Source organism: Leptidea sinapis, chromosome 33 (assembly GCF_905404315.1).
Source record: "Leptidea sinapis chromosome 33, ilLepSina1.1, whole genome shotgun sequence".
NCBI classification, from domain to species: domain Eukaryota; kingdom Metazoa; phylum Arthropoda; class Insecta; order Lepidoptera; family Pieridae; genus Leptidea; species Leptidea sinapis.
In genome coordinates, this window is record NC_066297.1 from 7,160,477 (window position 1) to 7,173,891 (window position 13,415).

Sequence of the window (13,415 nt, forward strand, 5' to 3'; positions counted from 1 at the left end):
GCTTAGTGGATTTAGGCTATCTCTGTTTTTGATGACTGTACGTTTCATACAGTCACTTTTTCTTAGAGAGTTTCGCTTAGTGGATTTCGGCTATCTCTGTTTTTGATGACTGCACGTTTCATACAGTCACTTTTTTCTTAGAGAGTTTCGCTGAGTGGATTTCAGCTATCTCTGTTTTTTCCAAGATTATAGCCGTCATTTGTCAATCTATCAATCACTGCACGTTTCATACAACCGCTTTTTCATAGAGAGTTTCGCTAGGCTGAGTAATAGTAACAGTGACAGAATAGTAAACAAATATGGCGTAACCAGAGATAAATAAATCATAGAGATGGGAGACCATCGAACGAATGAACGACTGATCTTTATGGTTTTTATGCAGTGAACGAAATGTATTGATTAGAAATAATACGCCAAGTTACTCGAATACCAACTCGATTCATTAAATTTTCTAAAACATATATTATAAAACTAGGGATTGGTGTAACCAGTGGGAGGCTCCTTTGCCTAGGATACCGGCTAGATTATGAGTACCACAACGGCGCCTTTTTCTGCTGTGAAGCAGTAATGTGTAAGCATTATTGTTTCGGTCTGAAGGGCGCCGTGCTAGTAGTAGTGCCGCTCAGAATTTATGGGCGTCGCTTCAATGTGTGTCTTCTACCGCATCTATCACAAGGTGAGTTCCGAAGAACTGTTTGACCTGATTCCTGCCGCCGAATCCCACCTTCGCGCGACACGCCACAAATTAGGATATCATCCCCACCATTTAGATGTGTGGGGTTCCTCCACAGTGCGGTTTTCAAGGAACTTTCTTCCACGTACTACAAAGCTGTGGAATGAGCTTCCTTGTGCGGTGTTTCCGGGACGATACAACATGAGTACCTTCAAAAAAAGCCTGAACACGTTCCTTAAAGACCGGCAACGCTCCTGTGAGTCCTCTGGTGTCGCAAAAGATGTAGGCGGCGGTGATCACCTAACACCAGGAGACCCGTTTCTCGTTCTAGTTTAAGCCTATTTGAATTAACTTTATTTGCCTTTGATTCAGACTGGAAATGTGGAAATAAAACAACTTAAATAGTGTATATGTTTATATAACTTATTGAGCTTAGTATATAATTGGCAGTTAATTACATAAGCACTTTATAGCGAGGGTCAAATTGGGACCCTAATTGTGTCTACTAATATGGGACCAATAGGTCCTCCGGAACCCCCCTAATGTCTTATACAATAACTCCTTAAATATAATTATTTTCATGTCATAAGATCTGGCAATATTTGTAAAGAAGAATTAAAAAAAAACTCTTAAAATAATTAAAAGCTAAATACCATAGGTTTTATATTATATAATATATAATATTGCAGAAAATTTAATGCTGTAATATTTATTAATATATTATGCGTCTGTCCTTCGTTATATATATATGTATATCCGCGTCTGTATTCATATATGTGTCTCTATATAGTGTCGTTATAAGGGCGTGTACAAAATTCTTTCTCACTCTGTCTTGTACTATTAATGCGTGCGTCTCTGTCTATAATTTCGTAGAAAAGCCCTACAAACACTTCCACCTCGCTCTGTCTGTTAAAATGCCTATATCTTATTATTATTTCGCTATAAAGGGGACGTTTCGAGGGAAATGCGTATAAATAAATAATTATCACTCTGCTTCGTACAGCTCCTGCGTCTCAGTCTAATATGTTACGCCACATATAAGTATCATTATTAGGGCTTTCAAATACATCCATCTCTTACTGTCTGGTACTGTTCCTGTATCTTCGTCTCTGTCTTAAGTTTCAATACGTACTTAAGGCGTATAAATACCTCCGTCTCACTCTGTCCGGTACTTTTTCTGTATCTCTGTCTAAAATTTCACTACGCACTAAAGACGTATAAATACTTCCGTGTCGGTCTTTCTTGTACTATTTCTGTATATGCGTCTCTGTCTAAAGTTTCATTACGCACTTAAGGCATATTAATACCTCCGTCTCGCTCTGTCTGGTACCTTTTCTGTATCTGCGTCTCTGTCTAAAATTTCACTACGCACTAAATACGTATAAATACTTCTGTCTCGGTCTTTCTTTCACTATTTCAGTATCTGCGTCTCTGTCTAAAGTGTCACTATTTACTTAAGGCATATTAATACCTCCGTCTCGCTCTGTCTGGTACTTTTTCTGTACCTGCGTCTCTGTCTAAAATTTCACCACGCACTAAAGACGTATAAATACTTCCATCTCGGTCCTTCTTGTACTATTTCCGTATCTGCGTCTCTGTCTAAAAATTCACTGCGCACTAAAGGTATAAATACTTCTGTCTCGCTCTATCTCCTACTTTTCATGCAATGGCATCTCCGTCTTATATTTCGGGCGAGTTTCGCATTTCGCTAGAGTTGCAATGCAAAAGTATTCTGCGTCTCTCTACCTACTGCACCGTCGGTAGATTCGTTTCATTCATCACGATTTATTTGTTTGGTGTCGCGTTGTCATCATAAGTCATTAATCAGTACTTCGTCTTTATACCATCCTTTTAGTTATTTTAGTTACAACATAATATTTATATAAAAAAAGCTTTTATTGAAATAATCTTCAACTGCATACATATCTATCTACCCTCAATAATATTAATCCTCATATAAATCACAAAAGCATATATCTGTGCTACCAGTAGGTACATTAAATTCTACTTGTATCTATTCAGTAGCTCACATGTCACTCTTCCAGTGGCTCAAAGTCCATATTCTCGCAGTAGTCAGCGAGGAAATCCAAGAACAGTGTGAACTTTCCAGTAGAATTTCGACTCCATTTCGAAGATACCGCCTTCATGCAAGTAGAAAGGTTTTCAAGAATGTTCTAGAAAAAAAGAATACAATAATAATTAAATATATAATTTATACATAATGTTAGCGTGAAAAGGTTACTTTAGTCTTGGGAGGATTGACAAAAATTGGAGTCAACCACAATTATTACACATTGTATATTAAATGTACTAGTGCTATGTGCATGTTAGCGACATAGCTAACAAATAGATAGATAGTTTTTAATGAAAATAACATTGGTTTAGAAACAAATATAAAAAAAAAAACAAACAAAAATAATATGCATTACAAATTATAAAAAAAATGCATATTTTTATACAATCTAAATAATTAAACTAGTTTAATCTAATTCTAGTTACGATTATTGTAATTTTTGGACTTCCGCCGCGGCCCCGGTCTCGCCTCTCGCTTCCTCACGACTCAAGTACATCTCAGCTATAACTATGTATGTTGTTACAAACCTACCTTGGATGACACCGACTCCAAAAATTACAATAATCGTAACTAGAATTAGATTAATTAATTAGATTGTATAAAAATTCGCAATTATTTTTATACTTTTTAGTGCATATAATTATCTTGTTTTGGAATAGTGTTTATGAAGTCGGTTGTTTTTTTGTTAATTTATTTTTATTTTTATATTTTTAAATATGTCTAAATATGTGTAAATATACAAAAATATTCAATGCAGCAATGAACGTAAGCGCTTTGCAATTTGATAACAGACAGAAATTCTGCCACAGATCTCACCCTTACTTAAAGTCGTTAAGGAGTCCCATTGATCATCATATTTGACTACGACAATTACTTGACCATAACTATGTTATGGTAGATGACTTAAATGTCCGGATAGCACAAAAAAGATTCGGCCGAGTATCGTTAATATGCTACTAAGAATTGAAGAGTTCCGTTACTTTGTCATGGATTCCGTAATCAGAACCTAACAAAACTATCTTTGAAGTATACCCTTTCCAATAAAGAAAGAACCATCGAAATCGCGATATTGAGCTATTCGTAAATTTATCATCCACTTTTCTATACGTATGTATAGCAAATTTAAGACTTTTATGGTTTTCTCATGGATGCCACTGTCAGATCTGGACCAAATTACAATGGGACCACACGGGACCACACGGGACCACCAGCTTTTAAATAAAAAAAGAATTATCAAAATCGGTTTACCCAGTCGAAAGTTTTGAGGTAACAAACATGAAAAAATACTGACGAATTGAGAACCTCCTCCTTTTTTGAAGTCGGTTAAAAAGGTATCCCAAGTGTATGTAACGAGTCAAATGAAGTGAGCAGCGGGTGTCTGAGAGGTGGCGCTAGTTTAGCGGTGTGAAGTGTGAGGCGAATCGTGGAGGGGTGAGAAGAGGAGAGGGGTGGCGAAGGGTATATAATGCCTTGCTCGGGATTAAATAGATTACAGAGCTGAGGGAACAGGCGCTTCCTCAGCTCCTAAGATTACCACAAAGGGGAGCATCCGCACCCCCGACAAATGACACCATTAAAAGTGAAGAAGAGGACAGCAAGGAGCAATCGCTCCCACCCCACTGACCTGCCCGTATCCACGGGCGGCGAGTGAAATCTGCTGCAGGGGACAAGAAGTCCCGATCAGCATTCCCCCACCGCGCCCTTACAAGCGCGGCGAGAGAAGACCAAGACGATGATAAATAGATTATTCTGCAGTGTTAAAGTGTTGTTAAATGATTCCGAGATATACATTATTTGAATGTTGAAAGTTATAATTTTCAAATCTAAGACTGATCGCTGTCCGAGTTAAATTAGCTTCGCCGTGCCGTCCGCATTATCAATCTTTTTGTATGTACCAACCCTAGCGCTCCGCCCAGACGTAGGTATAAATTTCAAGGAGACGGCTGAGTTACGTTACTGTTCTATTACTTGTATTGTGCCTTCACTGTTTTAATCAGAATAATTGTTACGAACCATCATGGAGTGCCAGTATACATTGCTTTTCCAAGGGTTTATGGAAGGGATAGTTTCTCACCTGAGGCCAATCCTGCCGGTAGACCGCCAGGCACTGCTCAGTCAAGGAGTCTTCGCTCAGGTACCAGTTGTTCAACATAAACACGATGACGTTAGCAAGTGATTGCCATACATCGCTCGCCTTGCACGGGGATTTGCTCAGCAACACAATGTTTCTGGGACACAGTATTCGGTCGAAGTATTGAAGGTTGGATTCACTATCGAAGTCTCTTGGGCTGTCTGAAAAGAAGGTTAGAAAAACTGTTGTTTCTATTTGAACAGTGAGATGAGGGATTTTACATCCTATCCCAAAGTGACGTCCGCCATCGCTGTTTTTTTTAATGAAAATTGAGGGAAGAGACGAGCAGGACGTTCAGCTGATGGTAATTGATATGCCCTGCCCATTACAATTCAGTGCCGCTCAGCATTCTTGAAAAGCTCAAAAAAATCATCTTCAGACATAAGATGTTAAGTCTCATTTGCCCAGTAATTTCACCAGCTACGGCGCCCTTCAGACCGAAACGTAATAATGCTTACACATTACTGCAGAAATAGGCGCCGTTGTGGTACCTATAATCTAGCCGGCATCCAATGCAATGGAGCCTCCCACTGGTTCTTGACTTCGTCTCGTGCCTAAAAATTGGACCCTCGTTAATAAACGCTAACTTTCTACATTGCACTGATGCACGTTGTAGGTATTAAGAAGTGACAATCAGGACCCTCGGTCGAACACCTACACGCAGTATGGGGTACAGGCAGTTCCCCTAGTAAATGCACGAATGCTCACAAACCGTAAAGTAAAGTAATATAACGTAGGTAGCCAAATTAAAAAAACAAAAACAAAGAAACATATCACGAGGTGACGAGCACTATTGTATCACCGCTCAGAATTTTTGTCATTCATTCATCATCATCTCGTCCCGTAATTTCATAAAAAAAAACCTCAATTCACCCGAGTAGTGGAATCAAACTTTCCCCAGACCAATAATAACTTTTGACCCTTTACTTTTAGTCAATTAACTGCAATGATATCTGCAACTTGAAATGTCGATATGAATTGAACGCAGAGAGCTATTTAAAGTTATTTTGACAAACTTTCGCACGACACGACACAACTCTGGATATCACTCCAATCATCTGGCGATCGTCCACAGTGCGGTTTTCCAGGATCTTTCCTCCCCGTACAACCAAGCCGAGGAATGAACATCCATGTGCAGTGTTTCCGGTACTATACGACATGTATACTTAAAAAAAAACCGCGTACATTTTTGAGAATGTGGGCGGCCGACATCAAAATATCAATTGTATAATATTGTTCGTAACAGCAAAATATCAATTAGAAAACGAGTGTGTATTTCATAGTATATTTTAGTGTACGCGACTAGTATACTTAAATTATTCCATAGTATTATGTCCTATGGTATATTGCTATGGGGCAACGCTGCCGATATTAATTAAATTTTTGTGCTGCAGAAGTGGGCTATTCGCGCTATTTATAACCTAGGTCCTAAAGAATCATTGAGAGCAATTTCAAAGAAATTAACATCTTGACTGTTGCATCTCAATATATTCTTGATAATTTAATGTATGTTTATAGGCATATAAGTGAATTTAGTAGAAACTGTCATAACCATAATGTTAACACCAGGAACATACATAAACTTATAATGCCTATAAAGTAGTATATTCCCTGCCGTTCCATTATTTCTACAAAAAAGAAACACGTGTGTCGATACGATACGACAGGCGTCAGAAAGCCGCGACGTTGCCGCTCCGTCAACGAATACGTTTCAGTGAACAGTAGGCCTTAATGAATGTCAAGCAAAAAGTTGAACACCAAAATTTACTAATCGACGACATTGATGTAAAGTAAACAATTACCCCCTTATTCATAATAGTCTGCTAACTTAAAGCATTGCTAATTCTCACTCTGTCTTCTTCTATTGACCTAAGTCAGAATGAGAGAAAAACACTCCTTAGCGGCTGTTGAAAGATAGCGGACCATTATGAATAAGGGGGTATGACTCAATCATCGACAAAAATATCCAAGCGCGTTGTATTTGTCGTAGGTATATTGTCAACGCCGTGATATTACATATATATAGATTGGATTTAGTGATATTGTATGTCACCGATATAGTATAGTGATATTATAATAAATCTAGGTATATTACAAATGAAGTTAGCAGTGTGAGACGTCGAGCGATCTGATTGGTCAATTTTATTTCATGCTCATTTTGCATTTTTGGAATAGTAGTCAACAATGGCCGATTCAGTTCTGGCACTCGCCGGCCGCTTCTGCGGCACGCTACGCTCTGCTCGTCGTTAACAGTCTAAATTTGATGATGAAATGATGGTGAATGAAATGTAATTATTTGGCAAACTGATTATAAACGCCAAGTTAGTTACACAATTTTGTTAATTTAAAGGGGAATTTACCGGAAACTCCATCCTTTTTAAGTTTGGATATGCTGTTATTTGGACAGTTTACTGGTATTCCACAACCGCGAGTTTTGCAAGAATTTTTTTGCCTAGCATAACCACTTTCTGGAATCAAGTACCGGCTGCTGTTTTCTCGAATCGATACGATTAAGGGACCTTCAAGAAATGAGCATACTCCCACCTTAAAGGCCGGCAACGCAGCTCTTGACTCCCCATCCCGAGAGCCTCTTCCAGTTTGCCCAATCTTATATAAAAGAATTAACACTTTGTCATTGCGTGGCGTTGTATTCAAAGCGCGGTCAACACACAACTGAATGAAAACTGCGCAATAGACGCGTAGTCAGAGTTTTGCTTCAGACAATTTTTGAGCGTGATCTAGTTGTCTACTGTACGTCAATGATCAACGATCAAGAATTTTACTCACCTTTATTTTCCATTAAACTATTCTTATCGCTTCCGTTTGAACCCACTTCACTTTTACCTGCCCCCGTCACTTCACTCACAGCTTCATTACCAGTCACTTCACATGTACACAACACTGGCGCTATGTCCGTCGCGTAGACTATCTTGGCAGGGGGCCCTCCTTCATCATCCGATATGGGGGTTGGGGCTCGTTCGTCGAAGTCCCTGAATGTTGGCGATAAGCTGTGTCTACGTTCTGGTACTGATACATCCAGAAACTGCGGTTTTCTGTCCGGACAGCATAGGTTCCAAATGTTGTGCAGATTGTTTAGTAGTTCGTCTGTAACTTCGGTTGGCTTGCGACTGACTAGAAAAAAAAAATATATTTTTTACTTTCCTTAGATCTTTTCAGAAATTAAAACCATCATATGATAGATATCAATTCCAGTATTACGTTATGGGCTAAGTCATGTACCTACCAATCTTAGGAAGAATAATCCTTACATCGATGAAAGAAAGAAAGAACAAACATTTTATTCAATTAGGTCAAAATGACACTTATGTATGTCAAAGATTTTACCACCACTTCGAAAATGAAATGAGTTTCTTGCCACTTCTTCTCATTCAAGCTCAACCATTCCCAAAATGGTGGTAAAAAGAGACGAAAACTTTTGACATTTAAGTGTCATTTCCTTCACTTACGTGAATAAAGTGATTTGATGATCTGTGTAATAATAACAATATTTAGTTAAGAATTATTGCTTTACACAAATAAAATTTGAAAAACAAAAAAATTTTAATGAACTATGCGGGACTCGATCCCACGACCTCCGGCGTTCCGTGCCGGTGCTCTAACCAACTGAGCTAACCGTTCGAGTGACGTCTCGTATGCTTTGTTCAACTCTCAGGTTGTGGCTTCATCTACAGGATCTACTTTACAGTTGATAACCTGCTCTACCCCAATATTTGCATATAAGGAAATTGACATGAGATGTCGCTCTTGTAAATCTTAGCAATTTGTTATGTTTTTAAAGTGATAACCCTCACTTCTAGGATTAATACACAAATAAAATTTCCATTTTTTTATTATATTTTTTTTATTACGCCAAAGAAGAATAATTTCCTGTGTGCGTACGTAAGTACCCACACACCTTTTTTTAGTAAAATGCTTCCAGGAATAATATTAAAAAATATGGAGATAAATCAAATTTATTCTAACGAAGAAATTGTACTCACCGAACACTACGATATAGTCCACAGAAAGTTGGAGGATGACCTTGAGAGTAGGCGGGCGGCACACCGCACTGCTAGCCGAACAAACTCGTACACAGACTTCGAGCGTACTCTGTGTATTTTCTGGATCATCACCGTCTAGCAGCTGGCAAACGTGCTCCTATAAGAATACAATATTTTGATACAAACACAGCTCGAAGGAGCAAATTTCAGTTGGTTTGAGCTAGAATATCTTAAATTACAAGATATATCAGTCATTTCTACTGGATCAGCGCTCTTTAGCAAGTGCCAAGTTATGTTGATATATATCCGGCTCGAAGGACCAATGTTTCGATTTGACGTTCCACAACAATTAGCGGAACGTTGTATTCTGGCAGAATTTGGACTTTAAACGGACACACGTCCACACCCACACAGAATATTACGTACATACACTGACACACAGTTACATACATACAAGGACAATAAAAACACTTTTTTAAATGTTTCATTCAATGAAAAAGATAGCATAAGTATGTAATTGGGGAGCTACAATACATGCACCTCCACTCAACACCTTAAGTAGGACGGGATGGCTGAAAAACAGCGCTGCATGGAAACATGTATGTATGATCCCATGTCAGGTGAAGCTAAGCCTTCTCTTTTTGCCTATTGTTTCATCGCCTAGCCTAATTATACAATTTATTTTTGTTCTGTATGGAAATAAAGAATTCATTTATATATTATTATTATTCATTTGTCAGGTTAGACAGCATTTGGTACTGCCCATAATAAATGCACTAAAAGTCGCGTAGTAAAACCTTTCCATTCCACGCCAATGTAGTTTAATATTTATATGGAAATGGCTATTTGACTAGTAAATTTATTGAAGTAGGTCGTTATTTTGCGGTAAACAATAAATATCAATATGTTTTGAATTTTCTTGGGTGTTAATTCCGCCAATATTTGACTTCAAACAATTCGACACGTGTTTCCCCCTACACGTGGCATCCTCAGAAGATATTGACTCGCCAAACTCTGGCACGAGACTGAATTGAATTAGCTGGAAACCGCTCTTTTATACCCATTTGTCTACACACTCGGGCGTGGTTAACAAACCGCAGTATCTTCTTGACGTGACGCTTATGCATTAATAGATGAAGAGGTGTTTCATCGAGCCATTGTGTATGTTACCTTCAAAGTTATGATAGCAAATGCTGGACTCTCAAAGCAAGTCTGCTCCTGAGTCACCGGTTGCGCAGTAGGTGGTGTACTGGTCTCTTCAAGCGTGAGCAGTGTGCTCAATTCCATTTTCAAATTCTTGTGTAGCACAGCTGGAATGGAAACAATACTTGAATATGTTTTTAAACTTTTATCATCGCGGGACTTCAACATTGTAATTATTATGACGGGTACTCACGATATATATTTTATTAATTTTATGACGATATTTTATTAATTTGGTACCAACCACTGGATCAAGGTGTAATTTCTGCTGATCGCCAATACATCCCATGGCTTGTTAGAAAAGCTATCGAAATTAAAAATCGGAAGTACAAATGCAACAAAAAGACCCGAAATTATATATGTCAGTATTTCTACTGTGAAGCAGTAATGTGTAAGCATTATTGTGTTTCTATCCGAAGGGCGCTGTACCTAGTGAAATTACTGGGAAAATGAGACTTAACATCTAATGTCTCAAGGTGACGAGCGCAATTGAGTGCCACTCAGAATTTTTAGGCTTTTCAAGAATTCAGAGCTGCACTGCATTGTAATAGGCAGGGCGTATCAATTACCATCAGCTGATCGTCCGGCTCGTCTCGTTTCGTATTTTCATAAAATAAAATTATATTCTGTCGCCAGTAGCCATCCTAACTTAGCATGGTATTGTCGTCGAAATAATGTTATATTGTAAATTATGTAGATTGTAATCAATCTACATATATCTTAATTGCCTTCATTCCACCAACCTCATTATAGGCAATAGTTATTTATGCAACTGTTGTGTAATAAGGAGTATTAAAACATGAATGTGGGTTTATCACACGAGTCGAAGTCGAGTGTGATAATAGTATCATACGAGTGTTTTAATACCTAATTGTCAAGACTTTACCTACACTCATAATATAAATCCTATGTCAAACCCAATGTCCTAATAAGAACCATTGCATCCTCCAAACGAGTGTTGTAATGAAATTTAATACAACATTGCAACACTCGTTTGGATGATGTAATGGTTCTTATTAGGACTACCATTTTTAATGTTGGCAATAAGCTAACTGTTTGAGAATCTTTAATAGAGGATTTAAAGCATGGGTGTAGGTAAATTATATTACAACAACAACATATATATATATCTTGATTGCCTTTTATTCCACCAACCACATGATAAGCAAACGATTAAAACATACCTGTAGTATTCCAATGTTCGTTCATCCATTTTGCAAGTTTCGCATTGCAGGCTTTTGCCGCAATATTAGCTATAGCGTTGAGCGGAGCGGGCGCGGGCGCTGAAGCGGACGGCAATAGGGCGGTGAGCGCGGCTGAGACGCGACCGCTTATCAACACTCGGGACTCCTCCAACGATTGCGATCGGAGAGCTTCCAACTGTTCCGCGTATATTGTTTCTAAAGACTGTACGAGGGTAGACTGTAATTTAAATAAATTGTAGTTAAAATTAGTTATTTATGCAACTGTTGTGTAATAAGGGCGAAGCTCAGTGTGATAATAGTATCACATGAGTGTTTTAATACCTAATTATCAACAGATGCATACAAGACTTTATCTACACCCATAATATGGATACTCTATAAAAAATTCAGTACAACATTACATCATCCTTTTTCATTACAACACTCGTTTTGATGATGTAATGGTTAACTGAATGAACTAGCTAACTGTTTCAGGATCTTTAAAAGAGGATTTAAAGCATGGGTGTAGATAAAATATAAAAAAACATAAAAAATAAAAAATGTTTTTTTTTTTAGTTTTTTTTTTAAATATTATTTGCATTGTTGAATTAAAAATTCTCTTTGGTATTCGAAAATTTTCCTAGTATTAGAAAAATCGATTAAAGAAAATGGTTGAAAGACGATAGATGAAAATTATTTCAATTATTAATTATCAAAAATATTATGGAATAATTTTAGCAAATTAATGTATTGTCATCGGTCCTCGAAAAATCTGCGAAGTTTGAACGAAATCTGGCCGTATAAAATAGATCAAATTCGCGCCCAAATGAGTCGGTTACAAACAAACATACATACAGGTGAAGATAACATAAAGCGTGTAAAAAGAGTGAGTCGGATGTGCACGGGGCACCATGCACCAAATGAAAAAAGATGAAAAATCAAAGGAACAGTCTAAGTTTTGTGAAGCGCTTGGTTTAGTGCTAATAACATAATATATATCAAAAATTTACCGTACTAAATGTCAAAAATGAAGATACGAGTGTTTTATTAAACGGAGAGCTGATAAAAACGGTGGAATCTGCTATATTTCTTGACAAAACTCTTGATTCCAAATTATTTGGGGTCCGCATATTGAAGGATTCGCGAATAAGCTTAGTTCTTTAGACAAATGATTTAAGTTTTCTTTAGTGAACTCCGCCAATATTTATTTTTAAAAAACAATTCGACACGTGTTTCGCCTCTACACGAGGCATCCTCAGGACGTGTTGTCTCGCCAAAATCTGGCACGAGACTGAATCAAATGAACCGGAAGCCGCTGTTTTATACCCTCGTCCCATGAAATGACGCGCTGTGATTGGTCGGCTGTTGTGACGTATTACCCCCGGACACGAGAGACGTAACACAGGTGATGGGACTAAATTTGTTTGTTCATTCAACAATGTAAACACTGTTGAATGTTATGTTTACATTGTTGAATAACATAACATTATAACAACCCAACAGCCGACCAATCACAGCGCGTTATTTCATGGGACGAGGATATAAAAGAGCGGCTTCCGGTTTATTTGATTCAGTCTCGTGCCAGACTTTGGCGAGACAACACTTCCTGAGGATGCCTCGTGTAGAGGCAAAACACGTGTCAAATTGTTTTTTAAAAACAAATATTGGCGGAATTAACACTAAAGAAAACTTAAATCATTTGTATAATTATGGATTTCCGCAAAGTAACGCCTAATTCAATAAATTTTCTTAGTTCTTTATCATATTCGTTTAAAAAATTACAGTTGACTGATATAGATACGGCGAGACTAGTTTACTTTAGTTATTTTGATAGTATTATGTCCTATGGTATATTGCTAGGAGGCAGTGCAGCCGATATTAATACCAGGTTTGAGCTACAGAAGAGGGCTATTCGCAATATTTATAACCTAGGTTCTAAGGAATCATTGAGAGCAAAGTTTAATGGAATAAACATTTTTAACTGTTTCCTCTCAATGTATTCTTTATAATCTTATATATGAAACAGTAAAATAATACGCACATAGGTAAATTTACTAGAAACTGTCATAACCATATCGTTAACACAAGTAACAAATATAAACTTATTATGCCAACTACTCGGCTAAGTTGAGTTAGTAAGTCACTGAAG

The 13,415-nt window shown here is 37.6% G+C and overlaps 1 protein-coding gene across 5 annotated transcripts in view; it reads right to left on the reverse strand.

The window, feature by feature from the left end:
• Positions 1-1,070: 1,070 nt before the first annotated feature.
• The window catches only part of LOC126974697 (codanin-1), a 28,355-nt gene continuing 16,010 nt past the window's right edge, over positions 1,071-13,415 (reverse strand). The window contains exons 10-16 of one of the 5 annotated variants that reach the window (XR_007731563.1): positions 11,267-11,504; positions 10,050-10,189; positions 8,880-9,036; positions 7,666-8,010; positions 4,822-5,039; positions 2,179-2,847; positions 1,071-1,856 (exon numbers count right to left, since the gene is read on the reverse strand). Coding sequence is in view for 1 of the 5 variants with exons in the window: in XM_050822270.1 (XP_050678227.1) it covers positions 2,707-2,847; positions 4,822-5,039; positions 7,666-8,010; positions 8,880-9,036; positions 10,050-10,189; positions 11,267-11,504 (1,239 nt within the window). In the remaining 4 variants the exon portion in view is untranslated. Of the gene's footprint in view, positions 2,848-4,821; positions 5,040-7,665; positions 8,011-8,879; positions 9,037-10,049; positions 10,190-11,266; positions 11,505-13,415 lie in introns of all 5 variants that reach the window. The other 4 variants (XR_007731561.1, XR_007731562.1, XR_007731560.1 and 1 more) reach the window with 4 other exon arrangements.